General features: G+C 24.5%; 5 protein-coding genes across 5 annotated transcripts; 4 read left to right on the top strand and 1 right to left on the bottom strand. All coding sequences in view use genetic code 6, as the record gives it.

The window, feature by feature from the left end:
* Positions 1-203: 203 nt before the first annotated feature.
* TTHERM_00427520 (cation channel family protein) lies at positions 204-4,222 on the top strand (the record flags this gene model as incomplete). The annotated part of the gene is made up of 4 exons (XM_001013831.2): positions 204-2,446; positions 2,590-3,321; positions 3,410-3,895; positions 3,949-4,222. 4 exons carry the CDS (start codon positions 204-206, stop codon positions 4,220-4,222), a joined length of 3,735 nt encoding a protein of 1,244 aa, XP_001013831.2.
* Positions 4,223-4,823: 601 nt separating this feature from the next.
* Positions 4,824-8,922, top strand: TTHERM_000427529 (cation channel family protein; the record flags this gene model as incomplete). Its single annotated transcript, XM_012797062.1, has 6 exons — positions 4,824-5,259; positions 5,356-5,707; positions 5,975-7,009; positions 7,089-7,820; positions 7,970-8,521; positions 8,634-8,922. The coding sequence occupies 6 exons, from the start codon at positions 4,824-4,826 to the stop codon at positions 8,920-8,922; spliced, it is 3,396 nt and encodes a 1,131-aa protein (XP_012652516.1).
* A 463-nt stretch (positions 8,923-9,385) lies between these two features.
* TTHERM_00427530 (cyclic nucleotide-binding domain protein) lies at positions 9,386-13,400 on the top strand (the record flags this gene model as incomplete). Its single annotated transcript, XM_001013832.2, has 4 exons — positions 9,386-11,586; positions 11,765-12,415; positions 12,479-13,027; positions 13,079-13,400. The coding sequence occupies 4 exons, from the start codon at positions 9,386-9,388 to the stop codon at positions 13,398-13,400; spliced, it is 3,723 nt and encodes a 1,240-aa protein (XP_001013832.2).
* A 1,030-nt stretch (positions 13,401-14,430) lies between these two features.
* TTHERM_00427540 (cation channel family protein) lies at positions 14,431-19,153 on the top strand (the record flags this gene model as incomplete). Its single annotated transcript, XM_001013833.2, has 4 exons — positions 14,431-16,712; positions 17,214-18,056; positions 18,118-18,723; positions 18,784-19,153. The coding sequence occupies 4 exons, from the start codon at positions 14,431-14,433 to the stop codon at positions 19,151-19,153; spliced, it is 4,101 nt and encodes a 1,366-aa protein (XP_001013833.2).
* A 673-nt stretch (positions 19,154-19,826) lies between these two features.
* On the bottom strand, positions 19,827-23,450 carry TTHERM_00427550 (zinc finger lsd1 subclass family protein; the record flags this gene model as incomplete). The annotated part of the gene is made up of 1 exon (XM_001013834.2): positions 19,827-23,450. Exon 1 carries the CDS (start codon positions 23,424-23,426, stop codon positions 19,827-19,829), a length of 3,600 nt encoding a protein of 1,199 aa, XP_001013834.2. The 5' UTR covers positions 23,427-23,450.
* Between the last annotated feature and the right edge of the window lie 568 nt (positions 23,451-24,018).

Genomic DNA, 24,018 nt, shown 5'->3' on the forward strand with positions numbered 1-24,018 from the left:
ATTGATTAATTAATTTAAGTATAAAGAAATTTTTATAATAATAATAATAATTACAACATATAAAACAAATGAGGTAATAAATATATTTATTCAATTAATTAAAATTAAAAGAAAAAAAAAAATTTTTTAATTTTTAGTTATCAATTAAATAATTTGATTATTTGCTACTTTCTAGATAATTGATTATTTAATTCTACTATTAAATGTAAAGCAGCCACTGTGGGTATGGAGGAGAAAGAAGCTTAACAAATGTCTCCCCCAAATTACTGAATAATATAAGCATAAATAAATCTCATAATAAAGAGAGAAAAGAGCATGAAGAGAATAGCGATGAGTGGAGTCAAAATTCATATATAAAACTACAGCATATTCTTTAATATATAAAAAGGCTAAAAGATTAGAGGCGTGCTCATAATTTAGTTATGAACTTACCTTCAAGAATGTTAAGAAGTTTTGATAAAAATAAATTTGATCTGCTAAACGATAAAGCTTTTCACTATGATGAGCAGACATACTTATAACTAATAAACCAACATAATATCAATAATAATAATTTATAAAATAATAGTAGCTTAACACAAGAGCCTAAGAATTAAGACAAAAATAGGTAAAGTTAAAGCTTAACTTCATCTATTTTTAGGTATAATAATAACTATTTTGAGTAGGATTCTGTTGTTGATGACAAAAATAATTAATAGACTAACAGTATCAGGAAGTAGATACACTAAAAATAAGTTTAGTATTTCAAAAATATTTTTATAACAATCACCTCGTACATCTTTAAAATACTTGAGTAAATTCCAGTAATACTGCCTTCAAGCCCTTTGAAGTTTATTTGGGATTTGATTTTCATGATTTTATTAATTATTTGCCTATTTTATTTACCAATTACCATTTCATTTGGATTCATATTCTCTGATTTGATTTCTTAAAGCTATTTGATAACTATTCCTACTTTGATATTATTAAACACATTCTTCTAAATTAATACTGGATACTATAAAAAAGGATAAGTAATAATTAGTAGATTTAAAATTATTAAAAAATATGTAAAAAAAACACTCATCCAAGACTTTATTTGTGTTTTCCCACTTACATTCACACTTTATCATTAAGCTAATAAATACTAACAGCAATAGTAATAAGATATTGATGAAAATAATTCATACTATTAGCTTCTCCTTTTGCCTTTTATTTTCAAAGTTTTTTCTATAAATGCAACTTTAAAAAATTTTGAAGAAAGATTTAACTTACCTAAATTCTTGCTTAATATGATTTAACTGACCAAACTTTTATTTACAATAATTTTTATTAATCACTTATTTGCTTGCCTCTGGCTTTATATAGCTCGTATAGAGAGAAAGTATGGCGTAGATTAAGTTTGGGTAAGCTATGACAATGTTTAAAATGCTAATTGGACAAGGCAATATGTAGCTGGTTTCTATTTTATGACTTTAACTATGATAACCGTTGGTTATGGAGATTTCCTACCAAAGAATTAACAAGAATAAATTCTCAGTGTTATAACTATGATGATATCATGTGGTGTTTTTGCCTATACTTTAAATGAAGTAGGATCAATATTCAATAATTTTTTCTAAGTTGATAGAGAAATTAAAAGAAAATAAATTCTAATTTAGAAATTCATGAGTACAAAAAATATAAACAAAAAATTGTAATATCAAATAAGGGAGTATTTAGAATATTGTTGGAGAGAGTAGGCAGAGACTGATTATGAAGAAAAGTAGATGATAATTGATTAATTAAGTGATTCACTTAGATAAAAGCTACTCTTTGAAGCAAACAAAATTGTTCTGAGAGATAATCCAACATTTAAGCAGAATTTTTCAAAAAGTGTTATTGAAAAAACTGTGCCTTTAATTCTAGAAATGAAATATTCCCCTGAGAGTATAATTTTCTAAAAAGGAGAATTGGATGATTGCTCCATTTATTTTATAGAAAAAGGATCAATTGAAGTAGTGCTGAATCCTAAGGGAAACAACCAAGCATAGTTATTAAAGCTGAGCAAAGGTGAGTCGTTTGGATCTCATTGCTTTTTTACTGGTCTTCCAAGGATTAACACTGTTAGATCGTGTGAATTTACAACTGTTTTAAAGATAAGGAGACAAGATTTCTTGTAATTGCTATCCTGCTATCCAGAAGACTATGAAACTTTTTGTTTCATCCGTGATCAAATAAATTTTTTGAATGACTATTCAAAAATTGGATATGCTTGCAAGAGTTGTAGCTCTAGCTATCACTTGGTAAATGATTGTTAGTATCTTCATTATATAGCAAATAAAGCTAAAGTAATTAAAATGTATAACGACGAGAATAATATTAAATAAACTGAAAGAGTTCCTTATTAACGAAGAAATCCTAATATAAATTATCACTACAAGAATTCATTAACCATTTAGAATGATGTATTCAAGCAAAATTTAATGTAATTTTAACTTTTTATTGTTAAATTATTTTATAATTTATCTCTTATACATCATTAACAAAATAATTAAAAATGAATTTCCAGTTTTTAAATTTTAAAAATTTGATTAAATTAATTAAACTTAATTTGATTTAATTTAACAGCTTCTTGGAATAAAATGAAAGTTTACTAAATTTTAGTGAGGATGATAATGAATTTTCAGACGGATACTTTAGCTAAGAGAGTTTAAGAGGATAATAAAATATGTAAAGTTATGCTCACACTGATGGAGCTAATTTCAAAAAGAACATCTTTCTGATCTCTGAACAATCTACACTTAAGGAATAAGAAAACGATAGTAATTTTAAGTATCCACTTACTAAAAAGAACACGATATCAAAGTTTGGATAAGATTACAATCATATTGTTAGCAAAAGTTTAAATACAATAGACAAAAACTTAGATAGCGCCCTTGAAAATATAGCTTTATAGAATGATGATTTATCATTAAATATTCCAGATATTACCTTATAATAATAGAACATTTAAATGCATACATCTTATCTTGACTAAGATGTTACAAGTAAAAAGAATGTAATAACATCTCCTTCGAAAAAAAATTTTGATATCTAATTCAATACAATAAATAGAATGAGAACAAACACAGCTGATAGAAGTGAATTTAATTTTGATTAAAATACTTCATTTAATTAAGCTTATTAAAGCTTTTCTTCTGAAGTAAATAGCAGGTAAGTTTTGTAGACTAAACTATAGGCGAATGAAGATGCGCTTGCTAAAAAATCTAAGTCAATTTCTTTATAAAAGTAAAAGAGTTAAAAAAATCACAGTTAAATAAGCTTAATTGAGTTTGATAAGGCCCTTTCATTAGAAAATAAGTAATTGATTTATAGGAATTATTAAATTTTAAAAAATGAATATTAGAAATATGTAGGGATCAAATGAGAATGACAAGAAAAAAAATAGATTAAAAAAAAACCTTACTGAATAAATTAGTTCGGTTTTAAAACAAATTCAAATACTTGTAAGTCAAAATTAGCAAAACTAAATTAATGAGAAGAAAAAAGCATAATAGATCGAAAATGATATTGGCTAGTTTGACATCTTCTTAAATTTTGATAAAATGCGTTAGTTCATTAAATATAACCCTAGATACAATTTTTCTAGTGTAATCAGTAGATTCAACTAGTTTCAGGATTTGAAAAATAAAAGAATTAGAACCAAAAAATCTGTTAGAATTAAAAGGTTAACTACATAAGCATTGATAAAGACACAATAAAATACTTAATTAGATTCAAAAAAGCTTCAAAAAAATGCATCAAGTAATAAGCAATTTACAAATAATTTTTATGAATATTCAGAATCAAAACTAGATTCTAAAAAAGTTCATACACATTCTGTTAAGTAAGAGTCTAATCTAGATCCTACCTCTTAAGATATAGAAAACTTAAAGTAATTAATTAAGTTTATAAGTAATTTAAATAAAATTAAAATATTTAATTCAGGTTGAAGAATATTTTGATAGCAAATAACTACTGTAGTGATAGTAAGCTTTAATTAGAAAGCATAGATTAAGCTATATCATAAATTATTGAAGGGATAAACAAAAAATCTTAATTAAACGCTTTTAGCATATATCCGAGTAAGAATGAATTGAATTTAGATTCAAATAATAACAGCGATATTATGAGTGAATCTAGCTTTTAAAGTAAATTTGGAATTAAGAAATTTCAATAACAACAAATAGGTCTTTTTGAACGGCTCAAAAAAGATTATTGAAAAATAAGTTTATTGAATTTAAAACATAGGGAGTATTTATTTTACTAAAATTTAATTATTTTTAAACCACTATTTCTTATTAAATTTGATTCAAATATATTTAATTCATAAATTTTTATATTATCTGTACTCTGTAGAGGTATTTCAAAATTAACTAAACATTTATCTTCAAATTGTTAATTAACTAAAATTTATAAAATTATTATTTATTTTTCAAATTTTTAGTAATTGATTGGCAAATAGTTTATTTTTACTTTATGTATTTGCTTTTTTAAATTTGTCAAAAATATTTTTTTTATTTACATCACATATAAATTTTAAAAGACATATTATTAAATGGCAATTAATTCAGACTCATCTACAATTTATTAATACTTTTTGACTAAACATTAATAAGATTGCATTAAGAGATTTTGTTACTTGTTTTTTTAGCTATCTTATAAAGTTAATAATAAATTATTTAACAAACAAATTTTTTACTTCTACTAAATAAAACAATTAAAGGAAAAACTACAATTTAATTATTAATTATTTTTTATACTCTCATTTATCATTTTTAATCAAAAGAAGGATAGAAATTAAAAGCATAAAGAGATAATTGATGATATAAAGCATCTCACCTTCAAAGTTTTAATCATCTATTAAATTTCCATTAAATAGAGAAGAAAAAAATGAATAAGAAAACATTATTGATTTATGGAGTCCAGATTCGAAAAAAAAATTAAAATAGGTATTGCAGTTTATAAAAAAAACTAAAGATGAGAGAAGAGCCCATTACTTAGCTATGAACTTACCTTCAAGAATGCTAAAAAGTTTCGATCAAAACAAATTTGATTTATTAAATGACAAAGCTTTTCATTACAACAAATAAACATATGATGAACTAATTAGTGAAAAGCGAATTTTTAAATCTCATAGCACAAGTAAATAAAGTGATACAAAATATGGTGAACAATCTAATTCAATAAATTAAAGTGCCTTTCTATCTATAGAAAAGAAGTATGAGAAATAGGATTCTATTATACTTGATACAAAAAGTAAACCTGCTTTTAAAAACAATTATATCCATGCAAAATATTCTTTAGTAAAAAACAATTTAAACATAATAAAGCTAAACATTCTTAAATTATTAGACTAAATTCCTGTTATCTCACCTTCAAATCACTTTAAATTTATTTGGGATTTGATATATATGATTGTTATTATCATTTGCTTGTTTTACTTACCAATAACTATTGCTTTTGATTTCTATTTTTCTGATATGTTTAGTTACTCGAGTTTAGTTATAATCCCTACATTAATTGTATTCAATATATTCTTAAAAATAAATACTGGGTACTTTAAAAAGGGCTAAGTTATTGCTAGTAGATACCAAATCATTAAAAAATACTTCAAATAAACATTTCCAAAAGATATTTTATGTGTCTTTCCTCTTGTTTTTACAATGTACTATCAAGCAAATAATATTGAATAATAAGAATAATAGTAAATCAATTAAAACAGTACATACATGCATCTTTTTCTATTGCCATTTATTTTCAAAACTTTCTCTATAAATGCAACTCTTAAAAAATTTGAAGAAAGATTTACTCTACCAAGATATTTACGAAATATAATTTAACTTATCAAACTTTTATTCACTATACTGTTTATCAACCACTTATTTGCTTGTATTTGGTTATTTGCAGGTCGCATTTAAAGATAATACAATAATGATAAAATTTGGTTGAGTTATTAGAATTTATAAAATAGCAATTGGACTAGGCAATATGTTGCTGGATTCTATTTTATGACTGTAACGATGATAACTGTTGGTTATGGTGACATCTTACCATAAAACTAAAACGAAGAAATACTTTGTGTTATTACTATGATGATAGCATGTGGTGTATTTGGGTATTCCCTAAATGAAGTAGGATCGATTTTCAATAATTTTTTCTAAGTTGACAGAGAGATTAACAGAAAATAAATATTAATTTAAAGATTTATGAGCACAAAAAATATTAACACAAAACTATAATATCAGATAAGAGAATACTTGGACTACTATTGGAGAGAGTAAGCAGAGACTGACTATGAGGAAAAGCAAATGATAATTGATTAGTTAAGTGATTCTCTTAGATAAAAATTACTCTTTGAAGCAAACAAAATAGTTTTGAGAGATAATCCAATTTTTAAGCAAAACTTTTCTAAAAATGTAATTGAACAAACAGTTCCACTGATTTAAGAGATGAAATATTCTCCAGAAAGCATTATTTGTTAGAAAGGGATTTAAGATGACAATTCAATTTATTTTATAGAAAATGGGTCTGTAGAAATTATGTTAAATCCGAAGGGAAATAATTAAAGTGGATTAGTAAAGCTTAAAAAAGGTGAATCTTTTGGAGCCTACAGCTTTTTTACAGGACTTCCAAGAATTAATAATATTAGGTCAAATGAATTTACAACTGTTTTGAAAATAAAAAGACAGGATTTCTTACAGTTACTGTCTATGCACTCAGAAGATTATGAAACATTTTGCTTTATTAGAGACTAAATCAGCTATTTAAATGATTATTCAAGAATAGGATAAGTATGTAAAAGTTGTAATTCAAGCTATCATATGGTTAATGACTGTTAGTATCTTCATTACATTCCTAATAAAGCAAGAATCATAAAAAGATACAATGATGATGATAATAACTAGCAAACAGAAAGAGTTGCACACTAAAGGAGAAGTTAAGATTAAAAATATCATTTTAAAAACTCCTTAGCTATCTACAATGACGTAATGAAATAAAATCTGATGTATTTATTTTATTTTATTCATCCATTTTATAAAAAAAATAAATAAAATTACAAACTATTTTTTAAATAAAATATTAAGGTTTTTAGAGTTAAATGAAAGCATCTTAAATTAAAGTGGTGAACTTTCATAATATTCTTAAGGATATTTTAATATTGAAAGTTAAGATTATGAATAAGTTTACTCAAAGAATCACCAAATCGATGCTAATGAATTTAAAAAAGAATCAAATCAAATAGCAGATATCGAAGTGATAAAAGAACAAGAATTTGAAGGTTCAACTCAAATAATTAAAAAGAATACTTTATCTAAGTTTGGCTAAGATTACAATCATACTAAAACCAAAAGTTTTAACTCATTAGACAAATAACTATAAAGTGGTTTAGAAAATGGTAATGACGTCATATCCTTAAGTATTCCTGATTAAGCTCAATAATATGCATATAGCTACACAAACTCTCCTGTAATTGATTACGAAAACTTACCTAAAAGGAATGCGATGACACCTTAATCAAGAGGAAATATAGATAAACATATTAATTCATCTAATAGATTAAGGACAAATACTTATGATAGGCATGAAATTGGAGAAAATTATTAGACTTTCTCTTCATAAGTAAACTTCCATCATATTAATGAATCTGCAAATAAGCAGTATTTATCTTAAAGGTTAAAAAGCCATAATGAAGATTTCTAAGAATAAAATGATAAAATAAAAAAGCAAAAATAACTTTTAAACTCAAAGAGTCATAAAGAATTTACACTGATTAATTTTGAAGATTTAGAATAGACAACTCCATCTTCTGAATATAGGTAAGTATTATTCTCATTATTATCTTTTGATTTATTAAAATATTATTGAATATTTCAGAAATAATTTTTTTAAATAGTTTACAAATAAATTTATTTTGATAAATAAATAAAATATTTATTTATATTAAACAAAAAAATGTATTTATTAGGAAAAAAAATAGCAGTGATTTAATGAAAAAGAAATTATTTAGTTAATATAAATTCAATTCAAGTAATTCATCAGAACAGATATAATTGGATTAAATTCTCAAATAAATTCAGCTTTTGGTAGTTTCTAACTAATAAAAAATGAATAATCAAGAGAAAGAAAGCAATTTGATTAAATGCTAAATTGATATTTTTGAAAATTTTGATAAAATGAGATAATTTGTGAAATATAATCCAAGATACAATTATTCAAGTGTGATAAGCAGATTTAATCAGATGTAGGATTAACAAAAAAGAGCATCTAAAATAAAAAAAAGTTATAGAGGTAAGAGGAAGACTACATACTAACAGGGTAAAACTCTTTTTAAACAATAAGATAATAATACCACCTAACAAGAAAGCAAATATTTTTAGAAAAATAATTATTAAAATGCTAACTATATTTATGAAAATACTGAGTCTAAAATGAATTCCAAAAAAGCAAATATCGGCTCTCTAAAAAAGTATGATTCTGATTTAGAGCCCTTCGCCTAAGGTGATAGCTTAAGTTAAAAGTAACATTACATAAAAAATTTATTTAATTTAAAATTTTAAATAAATATTCATTTTCTATTTAGATAATTAATTTTAAATATTTAAAAATTGATTCATTTTTTTTAACCTAAGGTTTATTTTATCACCTATCTCTGGTGAGCAGTTAAGCTTTAAAATTGATGGTTAGGTACCTAATTTTATGAATTTTTTGAATTCATTTTCGCAGGATGTTTTGCTAAAAAAAGACATATCAAACAGATTTAATTATTATCATAGTGAAAAAAATGACATGGATTAGGATTAATTGAATAATTGTGAGATCAATAGCGAAGAAAGTAATAAAAACAAATCTCCTAAATTTATTTCTTTTAATAAAAATCAAATAAACGTTTTTAATAGAAACAATAGTATTGATTAGTGATGTATTCATTTTATATGATAAATGTAAGCTTAAAAATGTAATAAATAAGATCTAAAAAAAATTGTATTTAGAATTGTAATTATAAAGAAATAATTCTTTGTTTTTGTATTCTTCAAAATTAGCTTCAAATGTTAATTAGTTTTAATGTAAATTAATAAAAATAATTAATAACTAACCAAAAAAGTTAATCATTTATAAATGCATAATTTACTTAGCCTAATAGATTAAATCGTTTTCTTAGAGTACTCCTTTAACAACCAAACATTAATAAAGCCAACATGAATTATTTAATTAAAATACAGAATAAAGCATTTAAGATTTAATTTTGTTATTTGTAAATTATTTAATATAAATTTTAAATACCAATCACTTAAATAAAAAGCACTTCATAGTGAAATATAAAAGTTAAGGAATATCGGTAACTTCACTCTACTAAAGCCATTATAACATAACTAGCCTAGATATGGCATCCTTCAAAAAGTAGAATGAAACAAGTGAAAAGTTAGATTGGCTCTAAATAGAGCTAAATAATTAGTATTCTACTAATCAGATTACTAATAGTATAAGCAAAAGAAAGGTGCTAGATTTAAATACTTATAATAATAATGAGAACGAGTTCAAAGATGAGTGGAACGAAGAGGAAAAAATTAAATTAGAAAAAATACTTTAAAAAATGAAATTAATGAAAAATCAGTAAAGGGCGCATGACATTGTGAAGAATCTTCCTTCAAGAATGTATAAAAATTTCGACAAGACAAAGTTTGATCTTCTAAATGACAGGTCAAGTTTTTATGAAGAAATTGTAAAAGATTAGAGGAAACCTTCTCACTATTAATTAGAAACATAAAAAGTGCAACTTCATATGCCTTCCATAGTTTTATAGAAAGCATGCTCCCCTGAATTTAATAAGGGGTAGAGAAAAAAAATAGAAATATTTTCTAATTTAAATAAGCAGCTCAAAGAAATAATTAAGATATGTTGTCTTTCTATTTCTTCTGCCTTAAAAATAATACCTGTTATTTAACCTTCTAGTACGTTTAAACTTGCTTGGGACTCTATTAATATGTTAGTTATTTTACTTTGTATGTTTTATTTGCCAGTAGCTATAGCATTTAATTTTAATTATGAAGAAATTATGCCGAAAGAGCTATTGTTTGTCATTCCAATATTCCTCATTTTTGACTGCTTGATTCACTTTAATACAGGATATTTCGAAAAAGGACAAGTCATTACAAGTAGAACTAAAATTTTTAAAAAGTACTTCAAAAATAATATTTTAAATGACTTAATTTCTTTGGTGCCTTTCTTAATTACAATCTATGGAGAGCTAAGTTAATAGATATATATAAAAATAGATGGCAAAAATTAAATACTAGAAATAGTACTAAAAATTTTGATAATACCATTTTTTTTTAAAGCCTTTTACATCAAAAATAGAGTTATTAAAAGAATAGAAGAAAGATTTCATCTCTCCTTTCAAGCTACTAATATCATTATGCTTGCAAAGCTTTTATATACAATTATATTAATTAATCATTTATTTGCTTGTCTTTGGGTAGGCACTGCTAAAATTGAATTGGGTTTAAAGTACACTGATACTTGGATGAATTACTAGCAATTACATCAAAGCTAATGGTCTGTATAATATGCAGCAGCATTTTATTTTACAACAGTAACAATGATTACTGTAGGCTATGGTGATATACTTCCAATTACTACTCTTGAAAAAGTAGTATGCATTTTTATTATGATGATTTCTTGTGGTGTATTTGGTTACTCATTAAATGAAATAGGAGCAATATTTAGTAATTTCTATCAAGTTGACAATCAAATAAATCAAAAAATAGGCATAATCCAACGATTTATGAGTAGAAAAAATATTAATCCTAGCTTAGAATATCAGATTCGTGAATATTTAGAATATTATTGGAGAGAATAAGCAGAATAAGATTAGGATTAAGAATAAAGTATAATCGATTAATTGAGTGAGTCTTTAAAATCAAAGCTTTTAATTGAAGCAAATAAAATTGTCTTGAAAGACTCACCAATTTTCAAACTGAACTTTTCAAAATACCTAATTGAGTAAACTGTTCCTTTGATAAAATAAATAAAATATTCACCAGAATCTTTAGTTTGCTAAAGAGGTGTCTCGGATGATGCTGCCATTTATTTTATTGAAAATGGTTCTGTTGACATTATAATGAATACAAAGGATAAAAAGTCAAAACCTTTATTTTCATTGAAGAAAGGAGATAGTTTTGGGACTTTTACATTTTTTACAGGGCTACCAAGATAGAATAATGTTATTGCAAGGGAGTTTACAACTATTTTGATGATAAGAAGAATAGATTTTCTTTAGCTCTTGCAACATTTTAATGAAGATTTTGAAAAATTTTGCCATATTAGAGATTAAATAAGTTTTTTAAATGATTATACTTCAGTAGGAATAAAATGCATAAGTTGTAACTCTTCCTATCACCTAGTAAGTGATTGCTAATATCTACATTATATCCCAAATAAAGCTAAAATAATAAAATGTCACAATGAAAGTTAGAATGTCAAATAACAATTGAGACAAGAAATTTAAAGAAGAGAAATTAATAAAAGATATCACTTTAGAAATGCTAAAAGCACTTATCACGAAATCAATAGGCAAGCACATATGTAAATATTTATTAAGGCTAAAATAGATTTATTTATTTAATTAATTAATTTCGATTAATCTCTTTTAAATTATAAGTTTGTTTATAAGATTTATATTTGTAAAATTTATTCGTTTTTATTTAAAATTAAAATATAAATCTAAAATTATTGAAAAAATTTAATAACCCCCTTTTTAAAGATTTTAGGATCACTATAATAGCTGGATAAATATTTCTGATGAAGATCTAACAGATTTTTCTGATGGTTATTATGGTGAGAGTGAGCTCAATTAGTAGATAAAAAACACAGATGAAGATCAAAACAATAAAAAAATGAAATTTGGATTTGATTAAAATAATTAATTTGGAAGCAAGAACTAATTAGAAAATATTAATGGTAATGAAGGTGAAATTAATTATTAATGTTCAAGTTTTAAAATGCTTACATCACAGGGAAATAAGCTGAGCAAGCAGAAAAGCCAGCCAGATATTGAAAATACTCCTGATAGAAAGAGTATTCCTTCAAAGTTGTCATTTAAATAGAAAAAAACAAAAGAATTTTAGAATTCTGAGATAAGAACCAGAAGTAAAACAGAAAGAAGCGATCGCTAATATGATGAAAATGATGAAAGAGATTTAATTTCAATAAGGCTTATAGTTGATAGCGAGCAAGCATCATTTAAACCATATGTTTAGGAAGACTAAAGAATAGAAAGAGTAAAAAAGATAAAAGAGTATTCAAGTAAGAGTCCTATGTCAAGAATGAATTAACAAAATGATGAAACTGATTTTACTTAGCTTGAAAAAATAAACTCTGTTAATTCTTCAGAGGAAATTTCAGTAGACAAAGGGTAATTAATTAATTAATATTATTTTTATAAATTTAATTGAAAATAAATTCCATAATTTTAAAGGTAGAAGTAAAAGTTGTGCAAAAAATAATCGAATGATTTACTTAAAATAGTTTCTCAAATAGGTAGCAAGACAAATATCAAAGAAGAAGGGAATAATTAAGATTAAATACTGAGATAGCTTTAAACTCTTCTAAAAAATCAATAGCTTCTATTCAGTTAAAATGATTAAGTTAAAGAAAATTAAAACCTTTAAAAAATAGATGAAATCTTCCTTGGGTTTGACTAGATGAAATAATTTGTTAAATATAACTAGAGATATAACTTTCCTAGTGTAATTAGCAGATATAATCAATTTATGGATGCAAAAAAAAAAAAGATAGCTAAAAAGAGAAATGATAGATTGTCTAAATTAAGAAGTACTTATACAAAGACATAACTAAAAATATAAGATCAAAATTATTAAAGTTAGAGAAAGATATAGAACTTGAATATTAATTTAGCTTAAAGTGACTTAGATTTAACAAGAAAGTATTTATAAGAAGGTCAAAAGCAAGTCAGTGATGTTGAATCTTTTTCATCTAGATTATAAAATAGTAAATATTAAAAAAGGTAACTATTTAATTTGAACTATTTTAGAATTTAACTCATATTTTATAATAGTGAAAATATTTTTGATTACAAAAATTACTTTGCATAAGAGTAGCATAATAGCATGAAATATGGAATGAACTCGAACAGTAATCTAGTGCTAAACAGTCATTCTCTATTTAAAGACTATTAACAAAATGATACTTCAAATATTAAAAAATAAATTATGATAATTGGAGATGAATTCTTTAAAATGCAGAATTTCTAAGAACAAGATAAATAAGATTTTACTTGTTTAGACGAGTTAACTCCTACATCAGCGGCTGTCCCAAATACATTTTATAACAAGGACTCCCTATACTAAAGATCTGTTAATGATAGAAATTATTTTTGAAAAAATTAAATTGAATGCCCATATTATAAATAATTATATGAATACATATTTAAATAATAGTTCAAAATTGTTCTAAACAAATACTTAAAAGAAAGAAAGTGAAAAGTTTTTTGATTTCACCAAAATTTATCATAAATAAAAATGAATTAAAAAAAAATGGCTTAGAACAAACAATTTCAAATATATTTTTATTTAATTTTAAACTCAGTAATACCCAAACCATTACTAGATTTTAATTAGGAGTTTGACTATATAAATTAAAAGAAATTAAGTGAATTTATATTCTAAAAATTATTGATATTGAAAACTTATATATTATTTTTACAAAATTTATTTATTTATAAAATATCATAGCAATACATAGAAGAAATGTTAAAATTACTTTTTAAAGGATATTTTATCAATAAATTATATTAATAAACTAATTTATGAACTGACTTAAAAAATAAATTTGAATGGTCTAAAAATTTTAATTATACTTTTTAGGAAATTTATTAATTGTTTTTTTAGGAAATTTATTAATTGTAATAATCTATTTCTTAATTCAAGGACTTTTTTTGTTTTATTGAATTGTTATTACAAACATAAATTAGAAGTAAAAAATGTAAAGCAAATTTTTATAATTATATTTCTGATTTTGCGCAGATAATTACAGCCTAATTTTTTAAAAGAGTTATATAAATTCTATTAAAATTAGCGTTATGTTGAGTAAAAATAGTATTGGCTTGTTTATATCACATAAAAATTGTAGATTTCAATAGATTACCTTTAACTTAAGTTTACACTTTGCAATAATAAAATGCGAGTGTGGTTTAAATTTCAAATTTATACAAAATATTTGATATTATTATTATTTTGAGCAAATTATAAACTGGTAGTACTATGATTTGCATAAAAAATAATTATTTACTTTAGTGATTAAGCTTAATTAAAGAGTAAGAAATATTCAAACTAATAAATTAATAATTAGGTTTCTTAAGTTTTTGTATTTAAATATATATACCATCCAACAAAGTTGGCATTTGATAAAATGATTCAGTCACCTATGATTGAGGATTATGATAAGCATCTTTCAAATTCAAATATCATAAAGTTTGATTATCATAAATAGAGCTCTATTTATTAAGGCACGTACAGTGCTCGCTACAAAAATAAAGTAGAATCTCCAACTGTCTTTGATTAGGAAAGTGAAAATCAGCAAGACTAATGGAGTTCTAGTGAAAAAATAAAATTAGTAGAGCTAAGGCAAAAGTTAAAAGAGATGAAAGACAGGATTAGGGCATAAAATCTGGTGAAGAGTCTTCCGTCAAGGATGCTAAAAAATTTAGACTAGAATAAATTTAATCTGCTAGGCGATAAAACTTATAATGATGAATAGATTCATGTTTAGTAAATAGCGCTTTATGATAAAAGAGTGAAGCTGGAAAAAAAATAATAGACAATAAAGCAATTAACTCAAACATAAAATATCTCTTAGAATTCTAACATAATGAATAAATTAAATTTACTTTCTGATGATTCGTAGCTCTTTAACTAGCTGAAATAGCCAATAAGGCGTGAAAAATAAAAATATGTTAGAGTAGGCTTAAGTAGGAGCTTAAAAAACATTTGTAAATAAATACTACTATTAAGTGAACATATATTTAATTCTATTCCAATTATCCAGCCTTCAAGCTTTTTAAAAGTGATATGGGATATTTTGTATGGAATAGTTGTTATTATAAGCATGTTTTTCCTTCCAATAAGTATCGTTTTTGATTACAACTACTCCTTTATAATACCTGGAGGATTGATTGTAATCATACCGATCATATTAATGCTTGATATTTTAGTCAACATGAACACGGGGTACTTTGAAAAAGGTTAAGTAGTTAAAAGTAGGGTATCTATTGTGTATTTCTATTTAAAAAATAATTCTGTTACAGACATAATTTCAGTTATTCCCTTTATAATTTCCTTCTATTTCGATCCCTTTATTAACTAGAGTTTGAGTGATTAAAAATTAGCCTAAAATAAACCAAATTGGATTTAACACCCAGCTTATAAAATTTTTTTGATGTTTTTTTTCTTCAAAATTCTCTCACTTAGCTAAATATTTAGAAAAATTGAGGAAAGATTTAACTTAAGCAAAAGAGTTACTTACATATTACAACTGATTAAATTACTCTTTACCATTATTTTGATTAACCACTTGTTTGCCTGTCTATGGGTATATGTAGCAAAGCAAGAAGGAAGTAGTGTTAAAACTTGGATGAACTCTCTAGAAATCAACTATGACTAATGGTATTCCTAGTATATAACAGGATATTACTACTAAACAGTAACAATGAGTACAGTTGGATATGGAGACATTTCACCAAAAAATTAAAATGAAATGGTTTTATGTGTCTTAACAATATTGATTGCTTGCTGTGTGTTTGGTTACACTTTAAACGAAGTTGGATAGATTTTTTCTAATTTCTTCCAAGTCTAAAATGAAATTAAGAAGAAAATCGGTTACATATAAAGATTTATGAGCAAAAAAAATATAGACTAAAAATTATAATATGAAATAAGAGAATATTTGGAATACTATTGGAGAGAAACTTCTGAAATGAATTAAGAGTAGGAACAACATATCGTAAACCAGCTGAGTGAATCTCTAAGATCGAAATTAATGTATGAGGCAAATAAAATAGTATTTAAAGACTCGCCTATTTTTAAACGTAATTTTTCAAAAAGCACTATGGAGTAGATAATACCTCTAATTTAGGAAATGAAATACACTCCTGAGACATTTATTTGTCAGGAGGGAATATAGGATGATGCGTCGATATATTTTATTGAGAATGGCTCAGTAGAAGTTTTACTATAGGTAAAAGATAAAAAGCAAAGAAGCTTATTCACTCTTAAAAAGGGTGAGAGTTTCGGAGCTCATACATTCTTTACAGGTCTCTCAAGAGTAAATAACATCAGATCTAAGGAATTTACAACTGTTCTAAAAATAAGAAGACAAGATTTCTTGCAGTTAATACAGTCAAATAGCGAAGATTACGAAACATTTTGTAGTATCAGAGATTCAATAAGCTATTTGAATGACTATTCTAAAATAGGGCTAGGATGTTTTAGTTGTAATTCTCAATAACATCTAGTAAATGAATGCTAGTACCTACATTATATACCAAATAAAGCAAAAATTTATAAGCTATTTAATGATCAATTAAATATATCTCATTCTCAGCGTTAACATTAAGAAAGAAGGAAGATAAATCCAAAATATTACTTCAAAAACTCTCGTGTGATTTTTAAAGAAGTGTTATCCTAAGCAGAAATGTAATTAGTTTTATTAGTTCTCTATCTTAATATTTCAGTTTGGTTTACACATTTTAACTTTTAAATTAATTAAATTTTTTTTTTCTACCAAATTTATTTTACTGTTCAAAAAATATTGCTTCTTGCTCTTTTTAAAAAATAAATTAAAGTGGCAACAATAGCTAATAAAATTAAACACTTGGATTCTTTTTCAATTCATCTATTTTTTTTCTAATAAACTTTTGAATAGCACATTATAGAAAAATTTATTTAGTAACAAATAAATTATTTAGAAAATGAATAAATTTCAACATTAAGTTTTTCAGCCTTACAAATATTTTTATAATTTTCATTTTGCTACTGGTGAAAATTAATATTTTTTAAAAAAAGATACTAAATAATTAAAGCTATTTACAATTTCTTTTAATGAATTTACTTAAATTAATTAATTAGAAAAATAAGATTAAACTTTAGGATACAATATTGTAAACTAAAATTTCATTTTTTTAAATATTTATTTAGATTTCTGGATAACTATTAGAGTTATATAAATAACTCAGATGATGATTCTTTCTCTGAAGGATACTTTTAAAGTGATTATAATGAAAATATTCTTTAATTCACAGATGATGAAAAAGATAACAAGTACCACTATGTTGAAAACAAAACTTTAAATGGGAAAGAAAGTGCTATAAATACTAATTAAAATGCCTACGTTAATTAGCCTAGAACATTGAAAAGTAGACAGGCCTTGGATGCAAATTTTTCTTAATCGATAAATTAATTTGATATTATAGAAGAAGATGAATAAGGTGAAAATGGTAATGAAATCTTAAATTTGTTGAGGTAAAAAAGTGATAAGCAAAACTAAAATAAAGAAGACAAATAAAAATAGTCCAAAAATTATAATTAATCCCCTCAAATAAGCAGTAATAATGGATTTTAAGCTATTATTACAAATAGAACTTCCTCAAAAAGGAATACCGATACTTAATTTACTCTTCCTTCACTCTACAGGAGTAACACTGTTAAAACAGAATAATAAACAACCAATTATAATGATAATGGTTCTTCCTATTCCAATCATAGATAATATTAAAACACAGTGCTTTAATAACATTCATCATAACAAAATCTTAATTCTAACACTGCTCTAGATGAAGTAGCATTTTAGGAATTACTAAAGCAAGCTCATTAGATTAACTAGATGTCTCCTGGGTCATTTAAGAGAAACACACTAAAGTAAATGACTAAAAAAATAATGAATGCATAAAAAATGTTTGATAGTGCCAATAGAAGTGCCGAGAGGAGACTCTCAAAGCAAATTCTTTTAGATGAATTGGGAAGCCCAACTTAATCAATTAAGTATATTTTATTACTTTTTTGTAATTTAGTTTAATTTTTTTAAATATGTGTAATTGATTAGATAGCAGTTTTAACAGAACAAAAAAATATCGGCAGAAAAGATAGTGACAAAAATACTTCAACAGAAGACTACAATGAATAATGAATCAAAGGAATTAGAATAAGTTTTGAAATAATTATAATAACTTGTTTTAAGTTAATAAAACTACTAATAGCTTCAGTAATAACTGGAAATTAGCAATCAAAACAACAATTTAAATTTAGAGAATATAGAACTTGATTCTTAATTTGATAGAATGAAGTAATTTGTTAAATATAATCCCAGGTTCAATTTTTCTAGTGTTATTAGTCGATATAACTAACTATTAGAAGCAAAAACAAAAAAATCTAAAGTTAAAAAGTAAGATAGAGCATCTAAACCAAAAGGATCAATTTATGGTAAGACAAGCAATAAAAACCTTGAGTTCCCAACAGACAATAGAAAATTTTCTAAATTTTCACCAGTAGCCCTTAAAAATAATATGATTTCAGCAATATAAGATGGCACTGATTAAAATGCAATGGTTATTTCTAATTCTTAAAGAAATAATGCCTATTCTGAGTCAGATTGTCAAAGTCCAACATACCATTAAAATATTTAAATTGAAAAAATTTCCAAACAAAAGTGGTAATTTGATTAATTAATTTTTATGTAAACTAAATAAATAAATAAATATTTTTACAAAAGTGAAACAAACTAGAACTAAAGCTAAAATTGTGTTGAAAGTATGAATTATTTGAAGGCTTCCAATGGAAATTCTTCTTAAATTATTGCAAGTAGTCCTATGAACATCCCTTTAAAGGAACCTGTAATTTTGGGTAGTAAATTAATTGAATACAAAAAGAATAGTTCTTTAAATCTAGAAGATAAATTCAATAAATCTAACTCTTTCAATTTTAACGGATTTGTAAATAAGTACAGTATCCTGAACAAAGAAGAAACTGTATGTGAAGATGTAAACAGCCCAAGTCTCCATATTCTCCCAAATAATTTCGATATGAAATTCTCTCAATTAAATTAAAGATCCATATTAGACTTCTAAGCAAAAGAATTATGAAATGAAAGTTAAACTTGAAGAAAAAACTTTCTTTTTTCTTTAACCAAGCTAACCAAATTTGCTCTATATTTCAATATGTGTTTATTAATTATAAATTTAAAATTGATCAATCTTCTATATAAATGTTTGAATTAAAACTTAAAACATAAAACAAATTATATATTTTAATTTTAAATTAATGAAATAATATAATTTCAATAGATTGTATTTATAAAAAGCTAAAAATAAACTAAATAAATATTTCATATCAAACTTAGTTTTAATAAATAAATAATTTTTTAGTAAATTATAAAATGTATTAATATATATAGTACCCTAAGGTACTATCTTTTTCAAGGCTACATACATGAATAATAATAAATTTGTGTATATATGAAAATATATGAGTATTTACAATTTTTTTTTTTTACCTTCTTTGAAAAATTTAAGATAAAAGCTGTATAAATATACCTTTAAATTTATAATAAATAATTAATATTTAATTATTTAAAATGATTAAATAATTACCTTTATAAATACAAAATTTTTAATTTAATTTATATCTTAAAATCATTGAATTAGTTTAATTTATTTTTTAAAAATAAATTGAAGATAATTTCAGACATAATTTTTTCGAAAATTTTTAGTAAATGCAGAAAGAACATAAATAAGTAAAAAATAATTATATAATTTTTCAAATATCTTCTCTAGGCATAGATTACATGTCTATGCTAACTTCTTACTGAGATTATAAGATATAAATGAGTTATTTTCTAATAAACCTGTCAGGTTTATATTTTTGGAATTCACTGATAATGTATCCACAGCAAACAACTACTGTAACTATGACAGTCATAGCTATTATGACAGCTACTTAAGTAGTTGATTGATCTTAACATTAATTTGCAGGGTGATAAATACATGTTGGGTCGTAAATTAAAGAAACATTATTTAAAAATGAGCAAGTAATTGTGTTAGATATTTAATTATAGACTTATCCCACTGCTGGTATTTAAGCTCCATTTGAATAAGAAACGCAGGCATAGTCTTTGTAATTTTGAGAGTTTGATAGCTAATAAATAGAATTAAGTAATTATTACTATTATTAGTTTGTTGTATCTAAAACTCTTACTTTTGGTATGCTCAAGATGACACTCAAGTAAGGAAAAGACTAAGTGCATTGACTTTAGCAAAAGATATTTTAACTTAAGTAGCCAATTGAAACAGTTTAATAATTTACTTACGATGAAGATGCTTGCTATTCAGTTAAGATTATTTATTTGTTTTAATCAAAGTCTGGCATGTAAAAAATGTTTTTAATTTTTAAACCTTATTGAATATTTTGTGAAATAAATTAAGTATTTCTTGAAAGAAGCCTGATTCCTTAATCTGATTGAAGAGAAATCTTTTAAGAAAGTTTATGAGAAGTTTCAAGAATAGTGTTGAATACATCAATTGTATTTTAAACATAACTACTTATTTCACCAGGCTAGTTTTCAGATACATTTATTGATTGCATACTGCTTTCAAGACCATTCTAAATATCTTCAATTTAGTTTTAATATTTTTTCTTTAAATTATTATCTTCAATCTTACTCAACAAATTGCTTTAAATAAGTTAATTTAAACTTTAAGCTTTTTCCTTAAGATTTTGTGAAATGGTCTTATCAATACACTCAATTTTTATAGAGGTTAAATTGTTGCCATCAGTAGTTGTGGTCATTTTCTTCACTTTTGAGTCAGGGCAGTTTGGCGTACATTTATCAGAATTATCTGATATCTCCAATACCTACTCACAAGTCTTTACGCAAATTCCTTCAGATGAAATCTTTCTGTTAATGCAATCTGAAGGTTTTATACATTAATTTTAGTTCTCAAAATCGAGTAAGTAATTTATATCACCACATTATTTAACACATTATTTTTTTTCTAAAATATATTTATAGCCTTCTATACATGATAGGCAAGTAATTCCGTCTGAACAAGTTGCACAGCTTAGGTTATTATTACAATTTTTGCAATCTAAGTTATCTCTATATTGATTAATCTAGCATTTTTATAAACATTATTTTTAAACTAATTCATAACCCTCTATGCAAGAAGTGCATTCAGTGTTATTTTAGCAATTCTAACAGAATAAGGACTAATTACATTTCTCACATTAAAATTTTTATTAATCTCCATACTTTCCATCTGGACATTAAGCCAGGCACTGTTTGCCATCTTTATAGAATGAATTCAAGCAAGTTAAGCATTCTGAGTTATTTTAACAAGTTTGGCAATTAAGATCTCTTCTACAGATTAGACACGTTTGAGTTGTATTATCAAGGTATTATCCATCAGGACAACTAGATAAAACACATTTATTTTATTACAAAGTGTAATTTGTTTTACATGAATCACAACTAGAGCTATCTTTGCAAGATTAACAATTCAAATTTTAGTTACATGTTTGGCAAATATTATTTTTATCTGAATATTTTCCTTAACCACAGGGATTAACACAAACTTTGCCATCTTGAAAAAAACCATTCAGACAAGATTAGCAGCTTTAGTTATCACTGCAAGCTTTACAGTTGAGAGAGCTATTACAGGGTTTACATATTTTATTATCAAGATATTTTCCACTTGGGCACTAATTAACACAAGAATCTCCATCTTTATAAAAACCATCCTGGCAAATATCGCAAGCAGTAGAGCTGATGCATGTTTTGCAGTTAAGTTTAGAATCGCAAGGATCACATTTATTGCTATTATTTGTATTTTTGAAAAAACCATCCAAACAGCTTTCACAAGTGGTAGAAGTTAAACAAGTTTTACAGTTCAAGCCTAATCCGCAATTTTAGCAAATTTTTTTAGAATCTGCATATTTTCCTTCTCCACAGTCACTTACACATTGCTATCCACTAAGATAAAAACCATCATTACAAGTTTTACATATGGATTAATCACTACATGTTTTGCACTTAGAGTTGCAATTTAAGCATTTTTTACTTATACTATCCAAATAATATCCATCTTAGCAACTAGAGCAGCTTTAATTATCTATGCAGGTTTTACAGTTAAAAGAAATACTGCATTGTTGGCATATCTTACTATTATCAGGATATTTTCCAGCTGGACATGTATCAACACAAGAATTACCATCTTTAAAATAACCATTTAAGCAAATATCACATGCTGTTGAGCTGCTACATGTTTTGCAATTAAGTTTAGAATCACAAGTATCGCATTTATTATTATCTAAATTTTTGAAAGAACCATCAAAGCAGCTTTCACAGCCTGTTGAAGTTTTACAAGTTTTGCAGTTCAACCCTTATCCACAATCTTAACAAATTTTATTAATATCTGCATATTTCCCATCTCCGCAGCTACTTACACATAATTATCCACTTAAATAAAAATTATCAGCACATGTTTTACATGTTAATTAATCATTACATGTTTTACAGTTAAGATTAGAGCCACAAGCCAAGCACTTTTTACTATCGCTATCTAAATAGTAACCATCTAAACAACTAGAACAACTTTTATCATCAGTACACGTTTTACAATTTAAGGCTGATACACAGACTTGGCATACGTTTTTTAAATCAGAGTATTTTCCTACACCACAATCACTCACGCAAATACTACCATTCTTTTTATAATTATCAATGCAATCTAAACAAGATTTGTTGTCAATACAAGTTTTACAATTCAAATCTTTTGCACAATCTTAGCATTTAAATTATTCGCTATCTTTATATCTTCCTTATCCACAGTCATTTACACAACTAGTTCCATTTAAATAAAAACTATCTATACATGTAATACATTAATCAGAAGCACTACAAGTTTTACAATTATTTGTACACAAAACACAAGTACTACCATTAAGATAAAATCCATCTTAGCATTTAGAACAATTATTTTAATCAGAACAAATTTTACAATTTTGAGATGCTGGGCAAGCAGTACAAGAGGAACCGTTCAAATAGTAACCATCTAAGCACTTTTTACAAGAAGTATTATCAGTGCACTATTGACAATTTTACAAGCAAGAACTGCATTGCTTTGAACTTGCATCAAAATAATAATTATAATCACAACAAGCTACATCTGAGAGATATCCTTTTGAAATATCACAAGTCAAACATTAATTTGCGTTATTGCAAGTTTTGCATTTCAAAGAAGGATTGCAAGGCTAACAAGAGGTTTATTCTGTACTATAGTATTAACCATCAGGGCAATCTGTTGCTAAAATATACTATATTAAGCTAAAAAAAAGGAAAAAAGAATATTTTAATATCATTTAATAATGAGAGTTATTGTATTTCTTAATTTTTAATTAATACTATATTATTTCTATCAAAATTATATCAACCACTAAAAACTTTAATTAAAAATATTTGCATTCATCATTTTTATTCACATTTGTATATATAATTTTTATTAGATCTTCTTCTTTAACTAATTTTAATTATCACATATTTTATAAAATTTAACTTTTTTTTGAATTATCAAAGTCAATTAAAAATACAGTAAATAACTCATCCTCTCTTTATTAATTAGAATAACAGTTAGTCTTTGAAAATAGTTTTCACTATAAATTTAATTTATTTGTAATTTACCAACAAAATTATATATTTATTGTATAAAATTTTATTAATAAATATGTGGTAAATTGTATCAAAAAAGTCTAATTAGCTAAAACATAAAAAGAAAATAATCAATATTTTTAATTATTTTATGTTCAAAGTTTTTAATATTTATTCAAATTAAAATTAAATTTCCTAAAAATCTTTGATAAAAATAACAATAGTTAATTTATTAAAGTAAATAAAATTAGGCAAATAAATAAAATAATATTTTTGATATAATTATAACTGACAACTAAAAACTTT

The sequence above is a fragment of the Tetrahymena thermophila genome (genome assembly GCF_000189635.1).
Source record: "Tetrahymena thermophila SB210 genomic scaffold scf_8254671, whole genome shotgun sequence".
Lineage (NCBI taxonomy): Eukaryota > Ciliophora > Oligohymenophorea > Hymenostomatida > Tetrahymenidae > Tetrahymena > Tetrahymena thermophila.